This window comes from Spodoptera frugiperda, chromosome 17, assembly GCF_023101765.2.
Source record: "Spodoptera frugiperda isolate SF20-4 chromosome 17, AGI-APGP_CSIRO_Sfru_2.0, whole genome shotgun sequence".
Lineage (NCBI taxonomy): Eukaryota > Metazoa > Arthropoda > Insecta > Lepidoptera > Noctuidae > Spodoptera > Spodoptera frugiperda.
This window is the reverse complement of record NC_064228.1, coordinates 3,703,234-3,723,867: the sequence shown is the minus strand read 5'-3', so window position 1 is coordinate 3,723,867 and position 20,634 is coordinate 3,703,234. Positions and strand designations below refer to the sequence as shown.

The 20,634-nt window shown below is 35.5% G+C and overlaps 2 protein-coding genes across 2 annotated transcripts in view; one reads left to right on the top strand and one right to left on the bottom strand.

Annotated features, from left to right (window-relative positions):
• Window positions 1-258: 258 nt before the first annotated feature.
• Window positions 259-20,634, top strand: part of LOC118276612 (uncharacterized) — an 89,777-nt gene continuing 69,401 nt past the window's right edge. Inside the window, exon 1 of the mRNA XM_035594958.2 lies at window positions 259-622. Within this exon, the coding sequence (XP_035450851.2) occupies window positions 436-622 (187 nt within the window). The 5' untranslated portion in view covers window positions 259-435. The remainder of the gene's footprint in view (window positions 623-20,634) is intronic.
• Window positions 9,235-11,732, bottom strand: LOC126911633 (rho GTPase-activating protein gacZ-like). The gene is made up of 2 exons (XM_050699759.1): window positions 9,623-11,732; window positions 9,235-9,542 (listed from the first exon to the last, which is right to left on the bottom strand). Exons 1-2 carry the CDS (start codon window positions 11,466-11,468, stop codon window positions 9,376-9,378), a joined length of 2,013 nt encoding a protein of 670 aa, XP_050555716.1. The 5' UTR covers window positions 11,469-11,732; the 3' UTR covers window positions 9,235-9,375.

The window sequence follows — 20,634 nt, the reverse complement described above, 5'->3', positions numbered from 1 at the left end:
AGATCATTAATTAATTAACTAATAATAGACAATGATAGCACTAATTTAGAACAGGTACAAATTATAATGTGATAGTCTTAATATTTTTTAATTAAATTGTCCTACCTATTCTGTATCTATCTAGTAAACTAGTCACAAACACAGGTATCATGTACCGACCGTGCTAATGCACATGATCCGCTGTCCAAATCCACACGTTCTTCACACACGCTCTCTCTCTCTGTCCCACAATCACAGCCTTTTCACAACCGAAACGACACGACTAGCCACAGTCGACCGCGCTAGCTGACGCGGCGCACGTCTTTATCGCTAAGCAAAAAAAGTTTCGCATTCTGTATTCGATAAATACAATTTTTTTTTGGAATGTAATCGGTGCCCGTCGTCGAACCATCTATGTGCCATATAAAGTGATGTTAATTTGTGTGGATTAAAAAAATGGGTGTTTTTATTAATTTGTTATTGTTTGTGACCGTTTTTGTGCCTTGTGTTTTTGGCCAAGAGGCTGCTACGTGCTATGGTGCTGGCAGTGTCGCTGGCGCAGCAATCGGTGCCTTTATTGCAGCAATACTGTTGGTAGCAGCTGCTTATTACTTGAGGAAACTTTATTGGAAATCACGGAAAGGTACGTGAGTTTAAAGATTTTTTTTTGTGAATCGCTTACGGCGTAAGAAGATAAATTCGTCGGCCCACGTACCATTTAGCATTTCGAATTTGGAATTATGATGCGACGACCCTTGCCTTTTTAGGTGTGTGTATGTTTTAAAAATATTTTTTTATACTTTATGGTTTGTTAAGATGGCTAACTTTGAACATAGTTTACAACTTATTGACATAATATGCAAAAATAACGAAATTGTAATCACAAATCCGTTCTTAAACAGTTCTCAAGTTACTGTTAAACGTTCATTGAATATGTATGACTGAGTTTAATGCTTAAACGTGACTTAATTGCGAAATATTCCTACAAGAAGCTGGTTAACAAACAGGTTTGAAATAATACCTTCTATGGGTACGCAGCAAAACGTTATTCGAAAACAGACAGGTTTTTTTAGTGTCGTAGTATTTTATTTTAAATAATTAGGAGTCGGATTTTATTTGCGACAGGTGTAGTTAAGTCTTTGGGAACTTGAAGTGGCAAGTATAAGTGAAGATCTTCTTCTAATAACTATTACTATGTCTACCTGGCTAGACCACTGTCCAATATCCATATGGCAAACGTTATTACCAGTTACAGCAATTATCAGAATCCTTAGATACCTACACCATTGCAAAATACTGCCTACCTAAATTACAAAAAAAATACATGCGCTCTAGTCAAGTACCTACGTACCTAATTAGTCGTAATAGATAGTAGATACATATAATTAGGTAGTTAGGTACTGTAAAACGGGGTAAATAGAATTCGAGGGGTGAATAAATGTTCTAACATCTATTCACCCCATTCTTGTGTCTATTCACCCTTTGAATTCTATTCACCCCGTTTTACCGAAGCCACAATCGATGTGCCTTACTTACATAGAATAGAACGTCTTTAGTCTTCGATACCTACGTCAAAACGTCACTAGTGATTTGTGATGCACGATGCACATCACAAGTTGGCATTGTAAGAACTTTCACGATTTTCACATGTTGTTCACCAGTAACTCGTAGTAAATAACTACTGTCAGTGGTTTATAAAAAGTATTACAGCGACGCTCATCAATCATTTGAACGCTGACTTGCCAATTTATAGTAGTTAATAAAATTACGGTACGAGTTTTTTAAGTGTTTATTATTATTTTAGTCTGTTTATTACTGAAGTTTTCGGAAAAAATAAACGAGAAAAAGGATGAAAGTACCTAATTTATTTAATCAATTAAAATTAAGTAGTACTATCGGTTTACTCACGTAACTGTTTGACGAGGTTCTCGACTAGGTTCAAGCCATGGTAGTGGCTCATATTCTACATACATACATACATACATAATACTTAATTTAGTAAGTCTCACGAAAGTTATAATCTATAAGTAACTATGTCGAAAAACGCACAGTACTAGGTATTTCGAACTATAAATAGTAATTAAGTACCTAATGTAAAAAAACTATGCAAAATAAATGAAAGTCTAATGTATGAATGTACCTCTAGTTTCGATCAGATCATAATCCATTTTCTATTTTAAATCCGGATCCGAAAATATTTGACTTATCTAATACGTACCTATTTAGGCGACGCGACGTAAAATATAATATAAAAATCTGGTTTTCTCATCAGTCAGCCGAAGCTCAAAGGTCAGATAGCAATAGGTCTCGAATAGGTCATAGACTAGAGTAGGCGAACAAGAAATTCAAATACCTATTTAACAGATCAACAAATAAATATTTCTGTTTTTTTTTTAAATCACGTTTTTCTTTGATGATTATCTTAATTGGTATTGATAGAAAATCGTATGATACCTGTTTAGGTGTTATGTTCCAAACTTATAGACGGTCAGTTTTTTTAAAGTTACACGTGTCTAAAATTGGTCATTCTCAATCTAAATAACTAGTTAGTTAGATAACAGACTTTTCTTGTGACCAAGTTAGGATTATTTGCCGCTATTTTTTTGGACTTTTCCCGCTTTGGACGAGGCGAGAATGAATGTTAGACTCTTACTCACGAAAACCACTCCATTCCTACTCCTGGTTTTCGAGCCAGAGCCCCAGTAACCCGCTAGGTAGTCCGCAACTCGCTTGTCGATATTGACGATGCTTTTGGGATAGTTAGTTAAGGCCGCCTCAAAATCTCAAAACCGCCAGTAAGCCAGGAGCTGCAGTAGATACAACCATAAAAATACCGAAACCACCGAAACCCTGAAGTCTGGTGCATCCCAGGAACATAAGCCACTAGTTTTTCGTTGCCGGACCCAAGACAGTTATTCTTGTCTCTGGGACGCGCTAGACTTTAGTGATCCGGTGTTTTCATGGATGGTTGTGTCTGTACTGTAGATCCTGGCTTACAGGAGTTTTTTGAAGCGGTGATTTGAATTTATTACCATTTTTGTATAGTATTCATAAAGGTTAATAAGGTAGTAACTAGTTAAAGATTTCTTCAATGACTAGAAAATAATTGTCCATTCCATTCATTCTAATTAACAATGTTTCTTAGTAAACCTAACCTTGCGCTAAGACTTTCTGATAACAAGCTATAAGAAGCCCTCGGCTGACCTACTAAGCTAAATCTTAGCCATGCTCAGCTCTACACGCACATGCATTCAAGCGAAGTATCTTTTGCTTTCAATCTATAACAGTATTCGTATTATCGAGTTATGTTTTTTATTGAAATGAATGAATTGTCCTACTTTGGAACTTTGAAAACAACTTCCATTTGCAACAACATACCTGGCTTCTTATTCCTACCTAGCTTCTTAACATCGGTCCTGAATTGTTTTAAATTAGAGTAGTAAGACATGTTCTAAAATGGTTACGGGTTTTACCATAGTTTTTGTCTAGTCTCGAACTCTCGAGGATCCTGTCAATAACAATAACTTGCATGATTGTTGAGCTACATTAACAATGTGACTTCCCCACAGTTTTAATCAATTTCATAGTACCTACGAGATTACTCTTTAATAGCGTAACTAACTACCGTAAAACATGGCAACTTTACCATATTTTGGAACAAAAATCGAAATATATTTTTAACCATAAGACGCATAGAAACCAAAACTATATATTTAGAATTGTAGTCTATCTGGCTCACTTTACCGTAATCGTCATTATATACAAACGCTTACTCTAGCCGTAGTAAAGAAAAAACAACATGGGTAAAGATACCAAATTTTTGGCAACTTTACCTACGCGCCGTATTCATCGTGTATTGCATATTAAATAGTTGTTGAGGTACAGAGGGCGTCATCTAGGACCTCTTCGTATTATAATGCAAACAATATGACGAAATCTATAAAGATAACGGCTACACAGACAGTCGGGAAAGTTGCCACGGGTTTCATCGTAATTTACATACAAATAATTTGTTACGCTCGGGGTTGTCAAAAAATGAGAATTATTTTTATGACATGAATATTTAAAAAAAAAATATAAACCTTAAACCTAAAGTAAAAAAAGCATAAATATCTGACATAAATATTGTTACCTTTTGAACTAAATTAAGTTCTAAAATTTTAAGTATTTATGTTTAAAATTGTAAAAAAAGGCTACAAAATAATGTTTAATCTTTTGACTTTTTTATTTTTTGACTTCACTATCTCCATAGCTAATTTTAACATTACTTTCGTATACTTTTTATATTGTCTAACTCCGAGTTATCTGCGGTTTTGTTTCATGTGAGCCATTTTGGCTCTAAAACAAAAGGTATTATTAAATACATTATAACTTATCATCCAGGATATTCACTATTATGCTGGGAAATTTAGGTATTTGAAAATGGTTACATACACACAAACAAGAAAAAAACATTTATTGCCAACCCTAACTGTAGGTAAAGTTGCCAGAAAGCAGGCCGTGGCAACTTTACCTAACCTGTGTCAACATTACCGAAGCGATTATTTATCAATAAATTAAAGAAAAAGCAATTGCTGACATTACAACAGTAATCCCAACTATATTATACATTCAAGATCAAAATTTCACTCACCTGTGACATATAATTAAGGCTCTGTGAGCACAATTTAGCACGTTTTCACACACTACACTGTGACGGCCATTACTGGCATAATAGCAGTCTTGCGTCTACGCAAAATATAGTAAATATTTCCTTTTAATGTCTAAAAAATACTACTATTACAAAACAGAATTCTAGTGGGTAGATTTTTAGATAAATGAGTTTATACTGAATACCTATAGTATGGTAAAGTTGCCAAGGGTCTGGTAAAGTTGCCATAGTTTACCGGTACTCCTTTTTAGTAGACCGGCAACGCACCTGTGACTCCTCTGGTGTTGTTCTTGGGCGACGCTAATCGCTTACCATCAGGTGACTCGTCTGCGAGTTTGCCCCCATTTTTTTTATTTCCATTAAAAATTGGCGACAAGCTGAAGATAAAAATTAGTAAAATGCTATTACATAGTTAGATATGACATGCCAATATCAAAAATTGGATGGAAATGAATAGATAATGTAGATGTTGCCAATTTTTGTTAGTTATGTCGCTGTTGCTGCATAAAACACTCCAAAATACCGTGTCAGCAACCAAAAGCTAGGTTAAATGGCGACAAAGTTTACCCTGTTAATTACTCCATGTACACAATACACATGGCTTCACATCAAGCTATACAAAACCAGTTTATCATGGTCTCGCTTTGTATAATCTCTCCAGACATTCAACGATCAGTTTATACTGGTTCTGTATAGCTTGATCTGTACCTATATAAAACGTTAAAGTGGGGATTGAATTCCACTTGCAACGTAGAGGAAAATGCCTTTAACAATACAATGCGTAGGCCAGTAACTAAGTAAGCAAGTACTTGTCAGCCATTAGTTGCAAAACTCTACTATTAAACTCAAGGGTACGGAGTTGTGACCGTTCATTCAAAGTGATTACTGCTTGGCTTGTTAAGCAAAACAAACGTGATACGATAATACGATTGTAATCTGAAAGAATAAAGATCTTTTAATGCACTGTCTTCATATAAGCTCCTAATTACTTAAGGATTTTTATTTAATCAGCCGAGTTTACCTATTTGTGAAGAATTGTAAATAACGTATCCATTTGTAAGTACATATAGATTACACATAGATTGTAAGTACATATAGATGGACAAGATATAGATTTTTTGAGAGAGGGGGGAATCATCCAATGGCTTCTCCCGCCTTCGGTGAAGCAAGGGGAGTGTCAAACCACCCCGTTCCTACTCCGGCTTTGAGCCAGAGCCCCGGTAACCTGTTACGTTATCCGCAGCTCCGGATATAGCAGTCCTCATGATTAAATAAAGAAATAGGTAATTCACTTCAAACTTAACTAATATAACTAACTCCACAAAATTATAAGGAAACATTCTTGAATAAATCATAACTTATTCACAATCTGTAATTTCCTCAAATTCTCAGCTTAAATGTCAAAGATCAGAATGAGCAATGGAGGGAAATTCCGCCATTTATTGGTTGCGGTAAAATCTCGCTCACGTAGTTACCTGCGTACGTACTAATGATTAGGTATCTTGAGAACCTAGTACGAGTTTGTTTTACCTATACCGAGATTGAAACGTTACCGCGTTTAGCCCTCTGATTGGTCAGTTCAATGGCGCAGGCCAATCAGAGCGCCGAACGCGATAAAGTTTAATGTAAAACAAACTCGTACTAAGTTGTATGAGTAGGCACGCATTCACTCACATACGTATGTAGTCGTACAATAGATATTTAGCGTATCTTATTGCGTATTAACATTCCTTAGATAACGCGAGCCCATGAAGTTTCTGGGGTAACGTGATAATGGAAATTGAGTAATGAATGAAATTGTTCGTACGAGTAGACTACCCTTAATACCTACGTTTTGAAATCGGATAAGAAGACAAACAATCTTGTAGATAAACAGGAAAATCGCAGAAACAAAACGGGGGGAACGGGGTGGTTTTTAGTCAGTAAGAGTCTGTCAGTTCTTCTCGTCTCGCCCAAAGCGGGAAAAGACATGGGATGATTTTCCCCCTCAAAAAAAGTGTAAAGATTATAACAAACTGTATTGTTTTTGTGTTTATTAAATTAAACGACTTGATGTGAGATGACTTGTATTTTACATTATTTTACAATATTAATTATTTACTATATTAGTAGGTGCGACTGCACTCGACACACACTAGAACGACAGTGGTCGTTGACCTCAGACCATAGTGACGGGGTAATGACATGAACGAATGATACTAAATTAGTGATGTAACATCCCCCTTCTTAAATTAAAAAATTAATCTATTTCATCGATTAACCTTTGTGTTGGTCTCACAACACGACCTGACTTGGTTTTGTACAATTGTGGGAATTTTGGATTCTCCGGCTCCTGTCTGTCACCCTCATCTCTCCCCTGCGAAGAATTGGACCTCATAGGAGTAGGGTTGTCACTGCCATTACAATATTTATGCCTTAAGTGTACCCTATTTCTCCTATACCTGACTTTATTTATATCTTCTACAATGTATGACCTATTATCTGGACATCTTTCCTTCACAGTGGCATGTTCCCAATGACTCTTAGGATTTCTCTTAAAATATACATGATCATTTGGTTGTAACATAGACAATGGTTTAGTATTCCTATTATAATACTTTGACTTATTTAAATTATTTTTGACAACAGACTTTTCATATTCTTTAAATCTTACAACCTTTGGCTTTAACCTTTTATATGACACTGGTATGTTATCTCTTAAAGTTCTAGACATTAACAATTGAGCGGGTGACGACAGATTATTCTTAGGTGTGTTTCTATAATGCAATAATGCTATGTATGGATCTGACCCATTTTCCTTACATTTTCTTAGCATATTTTTGACAATTTTGACTGAGCTTTCTGCTTGACCATTTGACTGTGAATGATATGGGCTAGTGACTACATGTTCTATGTCCCATTCATTTAGAAAATTTTTAAATTCTACTGACTGAAATTGTGGACCACCATCAGACACTAAAGATAATGGTATCCCATGACGTGCAAAAATTGACTTTAAATGTGTGATTACATTGCTTGAACGACTGTCTTTGTTTAACAAAGCAATTTCTATAAATTTTGAGTAGTAATCAGTGACAATAAGATACGTTAAATTATCAAAATACATTAAATCTATACCGACTTGTTGCCATGGATACTTACAAATTTCAAAATTTTGTAGTGGTTCCTTTTGGTTACATGGTTTGAATTTAGCACATATTAAACATTGTTCTACTATGTTTTTTATATCTGTAGACATATTTGGCCAATACAAAGATTCTCTAGCTAATTTCAAACATTTATTTATACCTTGGTGACCTTTATGTATTTTATCTAACATTTCTTTGTACATTGACTTAGGAACAATTAATTTTGAACCTTTAAATATTAAATCTTTAATTACATGAATTTCAGCTTGAATATTCCAATATGGTTTTAATAATGGACTTACATTGTTTTTATTTTTAGGCCATCCTTCATAGTAATATTTCTTTAACAATTGCAAACTTTCATCTTTCTTAGTTTCCTGACTTAATTTTGTGCTATATTCTTTACTAATTGCTAGATTTGAATACATTAAATTTACATGACATGACATTTCAGACTCGTTTTCAGGTACATAATTTTCCTGAATAGCTGCTCTTGACAAAGTATCTGATATATACATTTCTTTACCAGGTACATGTATGACTTCTAAATCATATTTTTGCAAGGTTAACATCATACGTTGTAATCTTGCAGGTACATCATGAAGTGGTTTTTTAAATAAATAGACTAATGGTTTATGATCAGTATGTACTGTTACTCTATGACCGTAAACATATTGGTGAAACTTTTCACAACCAAATTGTATTGCTAACAATTCTTTCTCAATTTGAGCATATCTTTCCTGGGTTATGGTGAGAGTTTTAGAACTATATGCAATAGGTTTATTATTTTGCAAAATTACTGCACCTAATGCTGACTTTGACGAATCGACTGACAAGACTAATGGAATTTGTGGATTGTAATGAGCTAAGACTGGTGATCTTGTGATCTCCTCTTTCAAAATTTTAAGACATTTCTCATGATTCTCATCCCAAATCCAGACTGAATCTTTTTTCAAAAGATTTCTTAATATTTGAGTTTTTTCTGACAAATTCTTGATGAATGGACCTAGGTAATTAATCATACCTAATATTCTTTGCAACTCTTTGACATTGGTTGGTGTGGGCATCTCGAGTATTGCTTTGACTTTCTCTTGATCAACCCTAGCACCATCTTTATTAAATACATAACCAAGAAAACATACCTCTGACACTAGAAATTTACATTTCGACTTGTTAAATTTTAAATTAACTTGACGTGCTCTTTGCATAACTTTATGTAGTCGTTCATTATGAACCGACTCATTAGGACCATGTACTAAAATATCATCAATGAAAATTAAAACTCCTTCCAAATCACCGAACAAATTCATCATAATTCTTTGAAATATTTCAGACGAAGCACTTATGCCATAAGGCAATCTTAAGTACCTGTATCTACCAAATGGTGTTTGGAAAGTACACAAATCTGAACTATATTCATCTAACTTTATCATCCAGAAACCTGAGAAAGCGTCTAGATGCGTAAAACATGCAGCACCTTTTAACTGTGACCTTATCTCATCAATAGACTTTAACGGATAATGTTCTCTCATTATACAATTATTTAAGTTTCTAGGATCTAAGCATATTCTTAATTGACCTGAACTTTTGACAGTGACTACCACAGAATTTACCCATTCAGTTGGTTTTGTGACTTTTTGTATGACTTGCATTTGCTCCATGCGATCCAATTCCTCGCGCAGTTTTCCTTGCAACGCAAACGGAACTTTCCTTGGCGGATCGATACACGGAACTGCACCAGGCTTGAGTTTCAGATGACAGACTGGGGGTAGACATCCAAGACCCTTAAACAAATCATCATATTGTGTAAGAATTTGTTTACAAAAATCTTGTTTTGTGACGGAAAATACACGTTTTATTATACCTAATTTTTCGCAAGTGGGAAGACCTAAGACCGTTGGACAGAGTATATTTGCTACAATGAACACTATATTTTCACAAATATTTCTATTTTCAATGTTTAAATTACATTTTAAATTTACTTTGCCTAGAATTGGAATGTTATTGCCACCAAATCCTGTGACATTTACATGACATTTATCAATTTGTGACTTTGACAGATTCAAGTTTTTGACAGATATGACATTTACATCTGCGCCTGAGTCTATGATACAATTTATTTTTCGGTTACCCACATGTAAGTTTATTTTCCATGAACTACCTGAATAATGATTTTCTGAAACTGAATTACCCTTGACATGACTAATTTGTTGATTTAAATTATTTAGATGAGATGCTACGTTTGGTATATTTGAATGCATGTTGTGATTATTTGTTTCTGATGCTGAATTACTTGTATTTGACTGACAATGATGTGATTTCTTAGTGTACTTGTGGTGATGAATGTTTTGGAAGTGTGTATTATGTGACTTATTGACGGACTGACTGTTCTTATTGGATTTATTATAGTTAACATGTCCTTGACCTAGACTATGACTGTTTTTATTGTTATTTATTGTCTTACGACTGACGGACTGACTTTTATTAGTGTAGCAATGATAATGATGCTCACTTTGACTATTTTTATTTCGACTTATTTGACTTATAGGACTATTTTTATTAAGACTTTGACTTGTAAGACTGTTTTTATTATGACGGTGTAATCTCTCAGTGCAATAAGCATTGTCATCATGGAGATTACCTAGACTTGGACTATTTTTGTTTTGACAAATTTGACTTGTTTGACTTGTGTGTGAGTGCGATTTGACTGGTGTTTGACTATATGACTGACTTTTTGACTGTTTTTGTGGCTGACTGTGTGACTGTTTATGTAAATGACTAAGATGATTATGACTCGACTGACTGTTTAAAATTCCTACAAATTTATCATTTTGTATCGACTTTGTGGAAGTTGATGAATGCAACTGTCTGACTTGTTTATTTTTATAGCAAAACTTAGCATAATGACCAAATGAGTTACATGACCTGCATTGTACTCCGATCGCTGGGCACTTCGTTCGATGAGACTGCCCACAGCGACCACATGTTGATGCTGACTGCCTCATCGGACTGGGAGACTTCCACGTGGCCCGATGTGGCGTTTGACTTGAAGCACGCTGTCGACAGACTCGTCGACCGCCGCTCCTTTGACGCAGTTGCATCACCTTCTCGCCGTCTTCGACGATGGACTTGTTTGTCATCTTGTCTGCATCCTGCTGTGCGACAATTAGGGTTTTCGCCAACTCTCGCATCCTCTCATAGGTGAGGTTGGGCTCTTGCAACAGCCTTTGACGGATGTGTGACATATCCACGTGCAGGTTGGCGATGAAAATATCCCGGATCATGGACTCGCGCAGGGTTCCGAACTCGCAATCCTGGCTCTTTATCTCCAGATCGGTGATAAAATCGTCGATGCTTTCGGATTGAGCTTGCCTCCTCGTAAAAAACATGTACCTGCACATGGTAAGATTCTTACGTGGCTCAAAGTACAGGTCGAATCTGACCTTGACGTCTTCTATTTTGGCTTCATCCAGGCTGATGTTAAAGGTATTGAAGATTTCGAGACCTTTAGGGCCAATACTGTGAAGCAGAATGGCCACCTTCCGCTTCTCCTCCGACCTGTCTAGACCTGATGCCAGCATATACAGCTCCAGTCGCTGCCACCATTTCCTCCACGCCTCCGCGTTGTTCGCGGTTGCCTCCGACGACAACTTAAGACACTCCAGACCGGCCACACGGCACCTCGTGTCGCCGACGTCTTCGGTAGACATTTTGTTTTTAAAATTTTCCGTTAACAAACGAATCTTCTTTATTTCGTTGTTACTTTCACTTCTGACACCATGTATTATTGTTGTGTTTATTAAATTAAACGACTTGATGTGAGATGACTTGTATTTTACATTATTTTACAATATTAATTATTTACTATATTAGTAGGTGCGACTGCACTCGACACACACTAGAACGACAGTGGTCGTTGACCTCAGACCATAGTGACGGGGTAATGACATGAACGAATGATACTAAATTAGTGATGTAACTTCTTTTTTTAGTTAGAGGAGCAGAAGTGCTATCGATGATAAAGATGGCGATCAATTACCTAATGTTCTTGAATTACCTTCATTGAATACAGTGAAGTTTAGTAACTAGTTAGTTAGTTTATTTTTTAATTTTCCTCTTTTACCATCCTTCTGCGTCAGAGGTAAAACTAGAATTTTAACTTCTCTCAGGGCCTCCGGGCCTAGGGGCTTTCCTTAATAAGCAATATTGCGGTTGTCACCTTTTAAACCGGCTTTGATCTTAATGAAATTTTCGTTTATAACGCAATCGGAGAGTGATTTGTCCGTCAATTACGTTGAAACTACTATACTAATTATCATGAAATTTGTTATACAGACGTGGTATGAGCTGACTTGGGTGATAGGATACTTTTTATCCCAGCAGAAGCTAGATAGTCGAATATAACTGTAAGACTGTAAGGACATAGTTAGTTGTAAGAACAATGACTTAAATCGAAGCACTGGTCTAAAGCTACATTACATAACTAATCGATAAAAATCGCAATTACTAACAGTGACAGAAAAAAAAACGTGTTAGTGTACAAAAAGTTTTAATTTAAATTCGCAACAAATTATCACAATGACCTTGGTAAGGAAGACGTATTAGACATTCAAATAACATTAGTTAATGAATATATTTACGTGGCATTCAAGTTTGTGGAACCTGCGAATCTAGTTTATTACGAGATCCGACCGCCATTTTATCGCTTTAAAAATATATTTTTGGATATCGAACGAAAGAATTTTATTTAAATGTCATTAAACCAGATAATCGAGTGGCCAAGATATTTTTGTTAGGCATTATGACTACACAGAGCTGCGAATAAATTTGTATTAGTTGTTAACCCAACAGATATTACTATTTAATAGATAGAAGAGGACCTACCTATGCCTTTATCCGGAGCTACGGACCACCTAGAGGGTTGCCGGATTCCGACTCGAAAAGCAGGAGAACCTATAAAGATCCACCGTAGATAGGACCCAGTAGGGCTAATGCCTGATCCGGAGCTGCGGACTATCTAGCGGGTTACCGGGGCTCCGGCTCGAAAAACAGGAGTAGGAATTGGGTGGTAGCTAGTAAGAGTCTGAAATTCCATCTTGCTTCACCCAAGGCGGGACTTCAAGGCGGGAGAAATGATAAGAAATTGGATAATCTGACAATCCCTCTCACCTCACTCAAGACGGGAGAAGTTATTGAATGATTTTGGCCCCTTAAAAAGCCATTATAACTAATAATCTTTCCAGACAAGTTTCAGATAAAACTGTCAGGTGTATACCTAATCTAATTCGTTATCAATGAGATTAGGTATTTCTCGTCAAATCTAACGTAATAACGCTTTTATCCATGAAATATTATATTAGCTAAATATTGCCGATGACAACCTTTTAATAGATAATCACTAACCATCGCACTCAGTCATTAATTGGTTAATTGTTTTCGGAACAAAATCGTTTTTAAAGAACAGTTTAAGTAGGTGTTCTTTAAACATTCTCTCTGCCGCACTCAGAAACATATAATGATTACTTAAACTATACCTTAGTTAGTTACGATTTTATATCGATAACTATTGTTAAGGATTGGTTTAACTAAGTAACTGGGTGTTTCTTCAAAAAACTTTAACTTTTATTTAACAAATCATTATTCTCCCGCGTTATTAAGCATTGTGGTAGCTTATTGTCATCCTTATTTATATTTGATTGGTTGAGAGCAGTGTCACAGCTTAATTTATTGAAACCAAATTTTGTGTTTCAATCGCCAGAATTGTTAACTTTTGGGTGAGGATAATGACGCCGTTAACTTTTTGTGACTTTTTTTGAAGAATCACCCAACTGATAAATGACTTTAGCGTGGCAGTAAGTACGGCAATACAATTACCTAATTGAGTAACACCGAACCAATTAATGTACCCAGTGCCTATAAGAAAATAACAGAAAAACATCTCATTCAATCTCTAAAACATTTATAATTTTTAATTAAATATTTAAAACAGATAAGATAAAATCAAATGTTTAACACAAACGCGTTATAAATTAGACGCCAACGACTGTATATACCTTATCATCTTTCGAGGGAAAATGAAAGAGATATAATAATAGCCTATTCATGTATTATCTGATATAGTTTCAAGTGGCGAATGATTATAGTGTATCCAGATTACTAACTACTTACTTACAATAGAATTAGCTCACGTTTCGATAACACAATCAGTATTCTTATGAATGCCTATTTGTGATAAAATTTCGTCATACGAATAAATGCTTTATTTATCTAGCACATTCTTTTGTTTTTGATACAATAATAGCTATCTTAAATGGTAAATAAGCCTGATAGAGGTTGCAGGCATCTGAATGGAGGTTGATCCGATTTGTAAGTCATTGTTTAAAGCCGTTGTTCAGCATCAATAGTGACTGTCTTTTGGTTGATATATCTAATTAAGTAGTTAAACGTATGCGTAACTCTTTTTTGTCACCATGGATCAAGTAAGATGGCGTTCCGAGATTATTACCGATTAAAAAGTCTGATAAATCAAACAGAACCTACGTTTGGACAAAAGAGGACCTTCTGACCAGAGTACATGGTCATGTCTAGTTGATTACGTCTATGGTTTATGCCTATTGCGCCAGATTTTCGCGCGCTCATCGCTCACAATCAGGTAATTCGCCTGCTAGTTTGCCTCCTATCTTACTTGGAATTTCAAAACTGCACTGTCATCCCGAATGCACCACCTCCTAATCCTTAAAATGCCGGCAACGCACTTGTATCACCTCTGGTCTTGTGAGTCCATGGACGGCGATTCTTAAGCTTAGTTTTAGGTGATCCGACTGTCCGTTTGCTGCCCCATTTCACAAAAAAACTCTTAATTGAACTTTAGCCGACCCTGAGATCTTCCAATCAATCAGTCCATTCACTAAACCGGAGATGAAGTTAAGAAATAGGTAGGTATATAGAAATAATGAACTAGGTACTTGAATAACTAGTTACATATTCATTTTGAAACTATAGCATATAACTAGTGGTCACTTGAATCAAATGTATGTCATCAGGTAATGCTGTCGAAGATTTAGAACCAGTTTTGGTCACGTGTATAGATCATGACTGATCAGACTAGAATCTATATGTAGGTATTGAGCTTAAGATTAAAAATGTGTCGTCGTAATGTTTGTGTGCGCATAGCTACTAAACGGCTGTTTGAATTTTGATGTTTTTGGTCACAAAATCATCTGGTTGAGTTTCAACTACAACTGATATGACCAAAAAGGTTTGTATTATTGAACTGTACATACAAAGATAACCTGTACATACAATAATGGAGAAAAGTTCTACTAGTTTCGAGTCACAGAGGGACTCTTCATAACGCAGACGCGGCGACGTCGCGCAGCTTACTCTCTCTTTCTCTTTTCTCCATTAATGTACTTGAGTAAACTGTGATTTTTATCTTAAGTAACTATGCAATAATTTTCAACTAGTTATAAATTCTACTTTATACCGGAAAATAAACAGGTGACAGAGAAAAATGCAGTATTTCACGCTTTTGCGTTTAGCTTCCTAACTTTTTTACTGTCCGGAAGATAACTAGTTATAAAGTCGTATAGTTAGTTATTCGAAGAAGAATAATATTCAGGAACATGAAGCAAACTTGCGATTGCCGCGTATGACCCAAAATTTCGCTGCGTTTTCTAGTTATAGCATAGGTTTGGTGGGCGCAGTAGCACCGTACGCGCACTCTACGGGTTTTATACTTAGCTAGCTGCTAGCAGTGACTAGAATTATTGATTGATCAGATGATACACCATGTGCCCATCTTCCAAAGACGTCTTAGTTCAACTCACAAATATTATGACTAAATGCGAAGCTTCGTAAGTGTGTGTCACGACAAAACGGCTGAAGGGATCGGAATGAAATTTGGAACTAGGGTAGATTATAGTCAGGAATAGCACATAGGCTTTTATGTCACGGTTACGTGGGTTAAGCTAACTATTGTCAAAAGCTAGTTCTTATGGCCCAGGCAAGTATGTACTTTCGGAGCTGCGGACTGCCTACTACATGCAACCAGTTGGTAAGCTATCCATTACATAAACTACACCAAGAAAGAAAGTAGTTGGCATTTGAGTTTAATTACCGCAAGATAAGTCACAGTTTCGTATGTTTTATGGATAATTGTCAAAAATTCGAAGGAAACGTTTACTTACATGAAGCTTTCTCTTAGTCTTGAACACGCAAAGATATAATATTACAACTTTTTTTGAGTAGGCAATATCACAAAATGTCTTCTCCCGTTTTGATGAAAACACCGGAACACTGAAGTCCGGCGCGTCCCAGGGACATGAATGACTGTCTTGGATCCCACAATGAAATAAATCAGTAGTTAGATATTATTAGAGGAGAAGAAAAATAAATTCTTTTGCAGATTATATACTTTTAAACTGGATTTACGATCATTTTTATACCATAACACCATCTCTTGGACATAATATTACATAAGATTATCATATAAACCCCGCCCAGCTACCCGGACTAATCATAGCTTACCCGCTTAATATCTAACGTACGAGAAAGCTAAATAATTTGTACTTACTTTCCCTTAATATTACACACGTCATGATGTAATGTAAACACGGTTTCACGTCAAGGTATACAAAACCAGTTTATCATGGTCTCTTTTTGTATGATCTTTGCTCACATTCAGGGGTCAGATTATACTGGTTTGTCGTAGGTTGATGTGTACAGGGTACCAATGCACCGTTACTGTCTATGGATGTGGATGGTGAAAGTTTCCTGGGAATCTGATGTTCCTAGAAGATACTATTATTCAGTCTTTGAAACAATTCCTTTTTTATGGTATAGGGCGGTAAACGAGTAGATGGATCACCTGATGGTAAGCTATCTGCCAATTCTGACGATAATTTTATTTCATAAGTACCTACAGATACAGACGACAGATTGAAATCGTAAACAACAATCTATATTATAAAAAATGAGTGAACCTAAAGTCCAATTACAACTGTACATAACCTACTTAATATATTTAGTACATTAACTGCCATCAGAAAACTGTTGAAGGCAAATCCTTCACTAACGTAGGACACCGGTGATCTACGTAGCAGTTAACGTATAATTACGTAAAAATTCCCAAATATTATTTTTAAAATTAAGTTTAATAATGGTACGAAAATCTTCGTATGCGAGTACAACTTGCACTTGGCCCGGTTAACTGGTTTTTTAACCAACTTAAAAAAAGAAGGAGGTTCTTTGTTTAACTAAATTAATTACAATCGAAACCGAGCAAAATTGACAGCAATTAAAAGTAATGACATGTGATTATAAATAACTATCGGTTTAAAAAAGACAATGATGAAGAATCGAATGATCCGGGCTATTTTTATCAACACAAAAAAGGTTTCATCTACTTATATGGAAATTAAATAACTACACAATAAAATGTTGATTCAAGTAGTGTACAGAAACTACAGATGGCAACAGATCAACCTTTATGAAATGTGTATTTTCGTCATTTCCATGCGAGAAGAGGTCGGTTTCACACTCGGTTATTTTTTCAGCTATGATCATCCCACTGTTGGGCAAAGGCCTCCGGAGCTGCGGACAACGTAATAGGTTACCGGGGCTCTGGCTTAAAGCAGGAGAAGAGCAGGGTACTCCCGCCTCACCCAAGGTGGGAGAAGTCATTGGATGATTTTCACAATTTGCCCTACCCTCCTTCCACTCGTCTCTTCGCAGAGGTTTCTGTAGCCAATCCTTTTCATAGGCATCAAGGCTGATAATGGGATTTATTTTAATTTTATTATAACTTTCGTGAGACATACTAAATTAATTATTATGTTATACGGTTGTCGCGATTGTCTTGCAGGCTGATAATAGGATTTATTTTAATTTTAGTATAACGTTTGTGAGACATACTAAATTAATTATTTGCGCGACAACCGCCGCGACGTGTGTCGCGGAATGCTGCTCACGAATATGAGCCTCTAGCATGGCTTGAAACTAGACGAGTTCCTCGTCAAACAGTTACGTGAGTAAGCCGATAACATAAGAGATTTATTTTAAGTTGTAGCAAACTAGGAACATACCCAATTGACGGTAAGTTACGGAATACCACACGCTTAAAGGTGTTTACCCCCAAATGTCCTTGGAACGTCAGTATAATACCGTAATGTCCACTAGCAGTGAGATGGCGGTGCCAAAAAAGTAAAACGAACCGTCCACTGCATCCTTCAGTGCAAAAAAGTAGAATAAACTAAAATTGTATTGCCGACTTGGGTGTGACTGTAAAAGTAAAGAAAGAAAAGGATCACTTCGAACTAAAAACTTTGTGAGTTAAAGAAAAATAACGAAAATGGTACCTAGGTAGTTATTGCTAGAAATGAATAAAATTGACTCGTGGCATACACCCCTTTTGAGTCAATTTTAATCCCAATTTATTCAATCGGACTGATACCACAGCCTCACAGAAAACCAACGTGGATTACATGCGTTGTTTCGTTACCCCTCTTCTCAATCCCCGATTCCCCAACAAAACTTAAATCCTTAACATCCAAAAACCGGCAACGCACTTGTAACGCCTCTGGTGTTTCAAGTGTCCATAGACGGCGGCGATTGCTTACCATCAGGTTATCCGTGTGCTCGTTTACCGGCTTATTCCATAAAAAAGGGGTCTTAGAGAGCATGCGTCACTTAGAATTATTGTAGAAAACATAGTACTTCTGAATAAGTACCTACTTGGATAAACTACATGACCCAAGCATGTTACCATAATGGGATATGTCCTATTACATCTGACCGGTATTACAGTTATCTAGCTGCGCGGTAAAATGATGCCTGAAACCATTTTTAGTTTTTTAAACCGAAGCTATTGCGGACTCATTGGTTTCTAATTACATTTTTTTGTTATTCGAAATTTGAAAGAGGATTTGGAACGCGCGAAAATGTTTTATCGTTGTATTTGAACTGGTGTTTTGACGTTGTTGTTTTTAATCTGTGGTCGAATTGTAAAAAAAAGTAGCTTGTAAACTTTTGTATTTATAATTGGACAATGTTATTTTTAAATAGTTAGGTACTGTACCATACGATTTTTTTAGTATCTGCCTAACATATAACTTAATTTAGTTACTCAAAAGTAGTAAAATATTGCTGGATCTTTTCTGCTTAACAGTGTCAATTATATTTCTAAGTGATATTAAACAACAAATAGGCTCACCCCTTATTACATGAGACTTACAACATACATTGTGAATAGTGGGTACACATTGTACAGTGCTATAATGTAAACCTCTGCCTACCCCTTCGGGGATAAAACGCGTGACGATTTTTATCGATCAACAAAATATTTTAATCTTGGTCTCCATCAGACTGCATTAACAGTTCACAATATCAGTGGTAATATAAAAATTACTTATGTTAAAAACATTCTTAGTTCTTACTATTTTATAGAAAGTCATTGATTGGCAACATTGTAGGCATACATTCCAAGCATTTATTGCGAAAACAAAACAGAAAACAAAATCGTATTGCGGTATTTTGTTTACAAACACTAGAGAGAGCACGTTTGTAATCTTTCGAGTTGTAAATCAAACGAGATTAACTATGATATCGATTCCATATCGGATAATCGAATCACGATACAGATTATGTTTTATGAGTAACTGCTTAGCTTATTTGTGGGAATTTCGAATTTCAAAATGGAATGAAGAACAGGCCAGCCTGCGGATAAAGTTTATAGAGGTGTGAAAGTAACGAGAAAAAGCAAACCCGTATGTATTCGTTACTATAAAAATGAGTACTCGTTACTATCGTATCGTTACGTTACTCGTTACTTTTGGTACATCAGTATTACCCAACGAAACGAATCCATTCGTATATCGTATCGTTTGGTACGCGTATAGTAACTGCAAATGAACTATTCACGGAATCTAAATAATAATGAAAAAGCAACAAATGTGTCTAACTTATTTATTGACAAAAACATTTTATATTAAATAAAGATATATTTTAAACAACAAAAATCTTTTGTTCTTAAAAGTAAATCAGGCGTATTAAATGAAAATATATTTTAAACAACAACAATATTTTGTTCGTAAAATGAAATTAGACATATTAGATAAAAATTTATTTTAAACTACAAATATCTTTTGTTCTTAAAATGAAATTAAACATAGAGTGTCAAATTCTTTCCATATTGAATCTTCCGTATTAGCGTCAGTGTTGCTAGTTAATATAGCTGATTCAGTAGGTTCTGCAATGCAAGACCAGCTAAGACCTAATAAAAACCCCTAAAGCTCAAAATGGACGTAGTAACAAGATGGAATAGCACCCTAGATATGATTGAGAGGATTTATTCCCTTCAAGAAACTTTAGAAGCGTCTCTTGGGATCCTGCACAATCCAGTAGACAATCTTACAGAAGGCGAATGGCAGACACTACCAGAAATAATAAAAATTCTGAGGCCATTCAAACAACTCACTGAAGAAATGTCTTCTGAGAAAAGTGTGACTGTTTCAATGGTCTTGGCTTCGACGGAAAGTATGACCAAAATTTTGTACAGTTTAACCACGGATATTGTTACAGACACAGGAAAGAAACTAGTAAATAAAATATTGACAGAATTTACGGAAGATTCAATATGGAAAGAATTTGACACTCTGGTAACGTCGGCGTTACTTACGTTAACGTACAACAAAAATCTTTTATATTAAATAAAGATATATTTTAAACAACAAAAATCTTTTGTTCTTAAAATTAAATCAGGCGTATTAAATGAAAATATATTTTAAACAACAACAATATTTTGTTCGTACAATGAAATTAGATATATTAAATAAAAATGTATTTTAAACTACAAATATCTTTTGTTCTTAAAATGAA

Coding starts and splice junctions, on each gene's coding strand:
- LOC126911633 (XM_050699759.1), bottom strand. CDS start 11,468: ATGTCTACCGAAGACGTCGGCGACACGAGGTGCCGTGTGGCCGGTCTG. Junction 9,543..9,622: donor TCCCACTTGCGAAAAATTAG/GTATAATAAAAC, acceptor GATTTGTTTAAG/GGTCTTGGATGTCTACCCCC.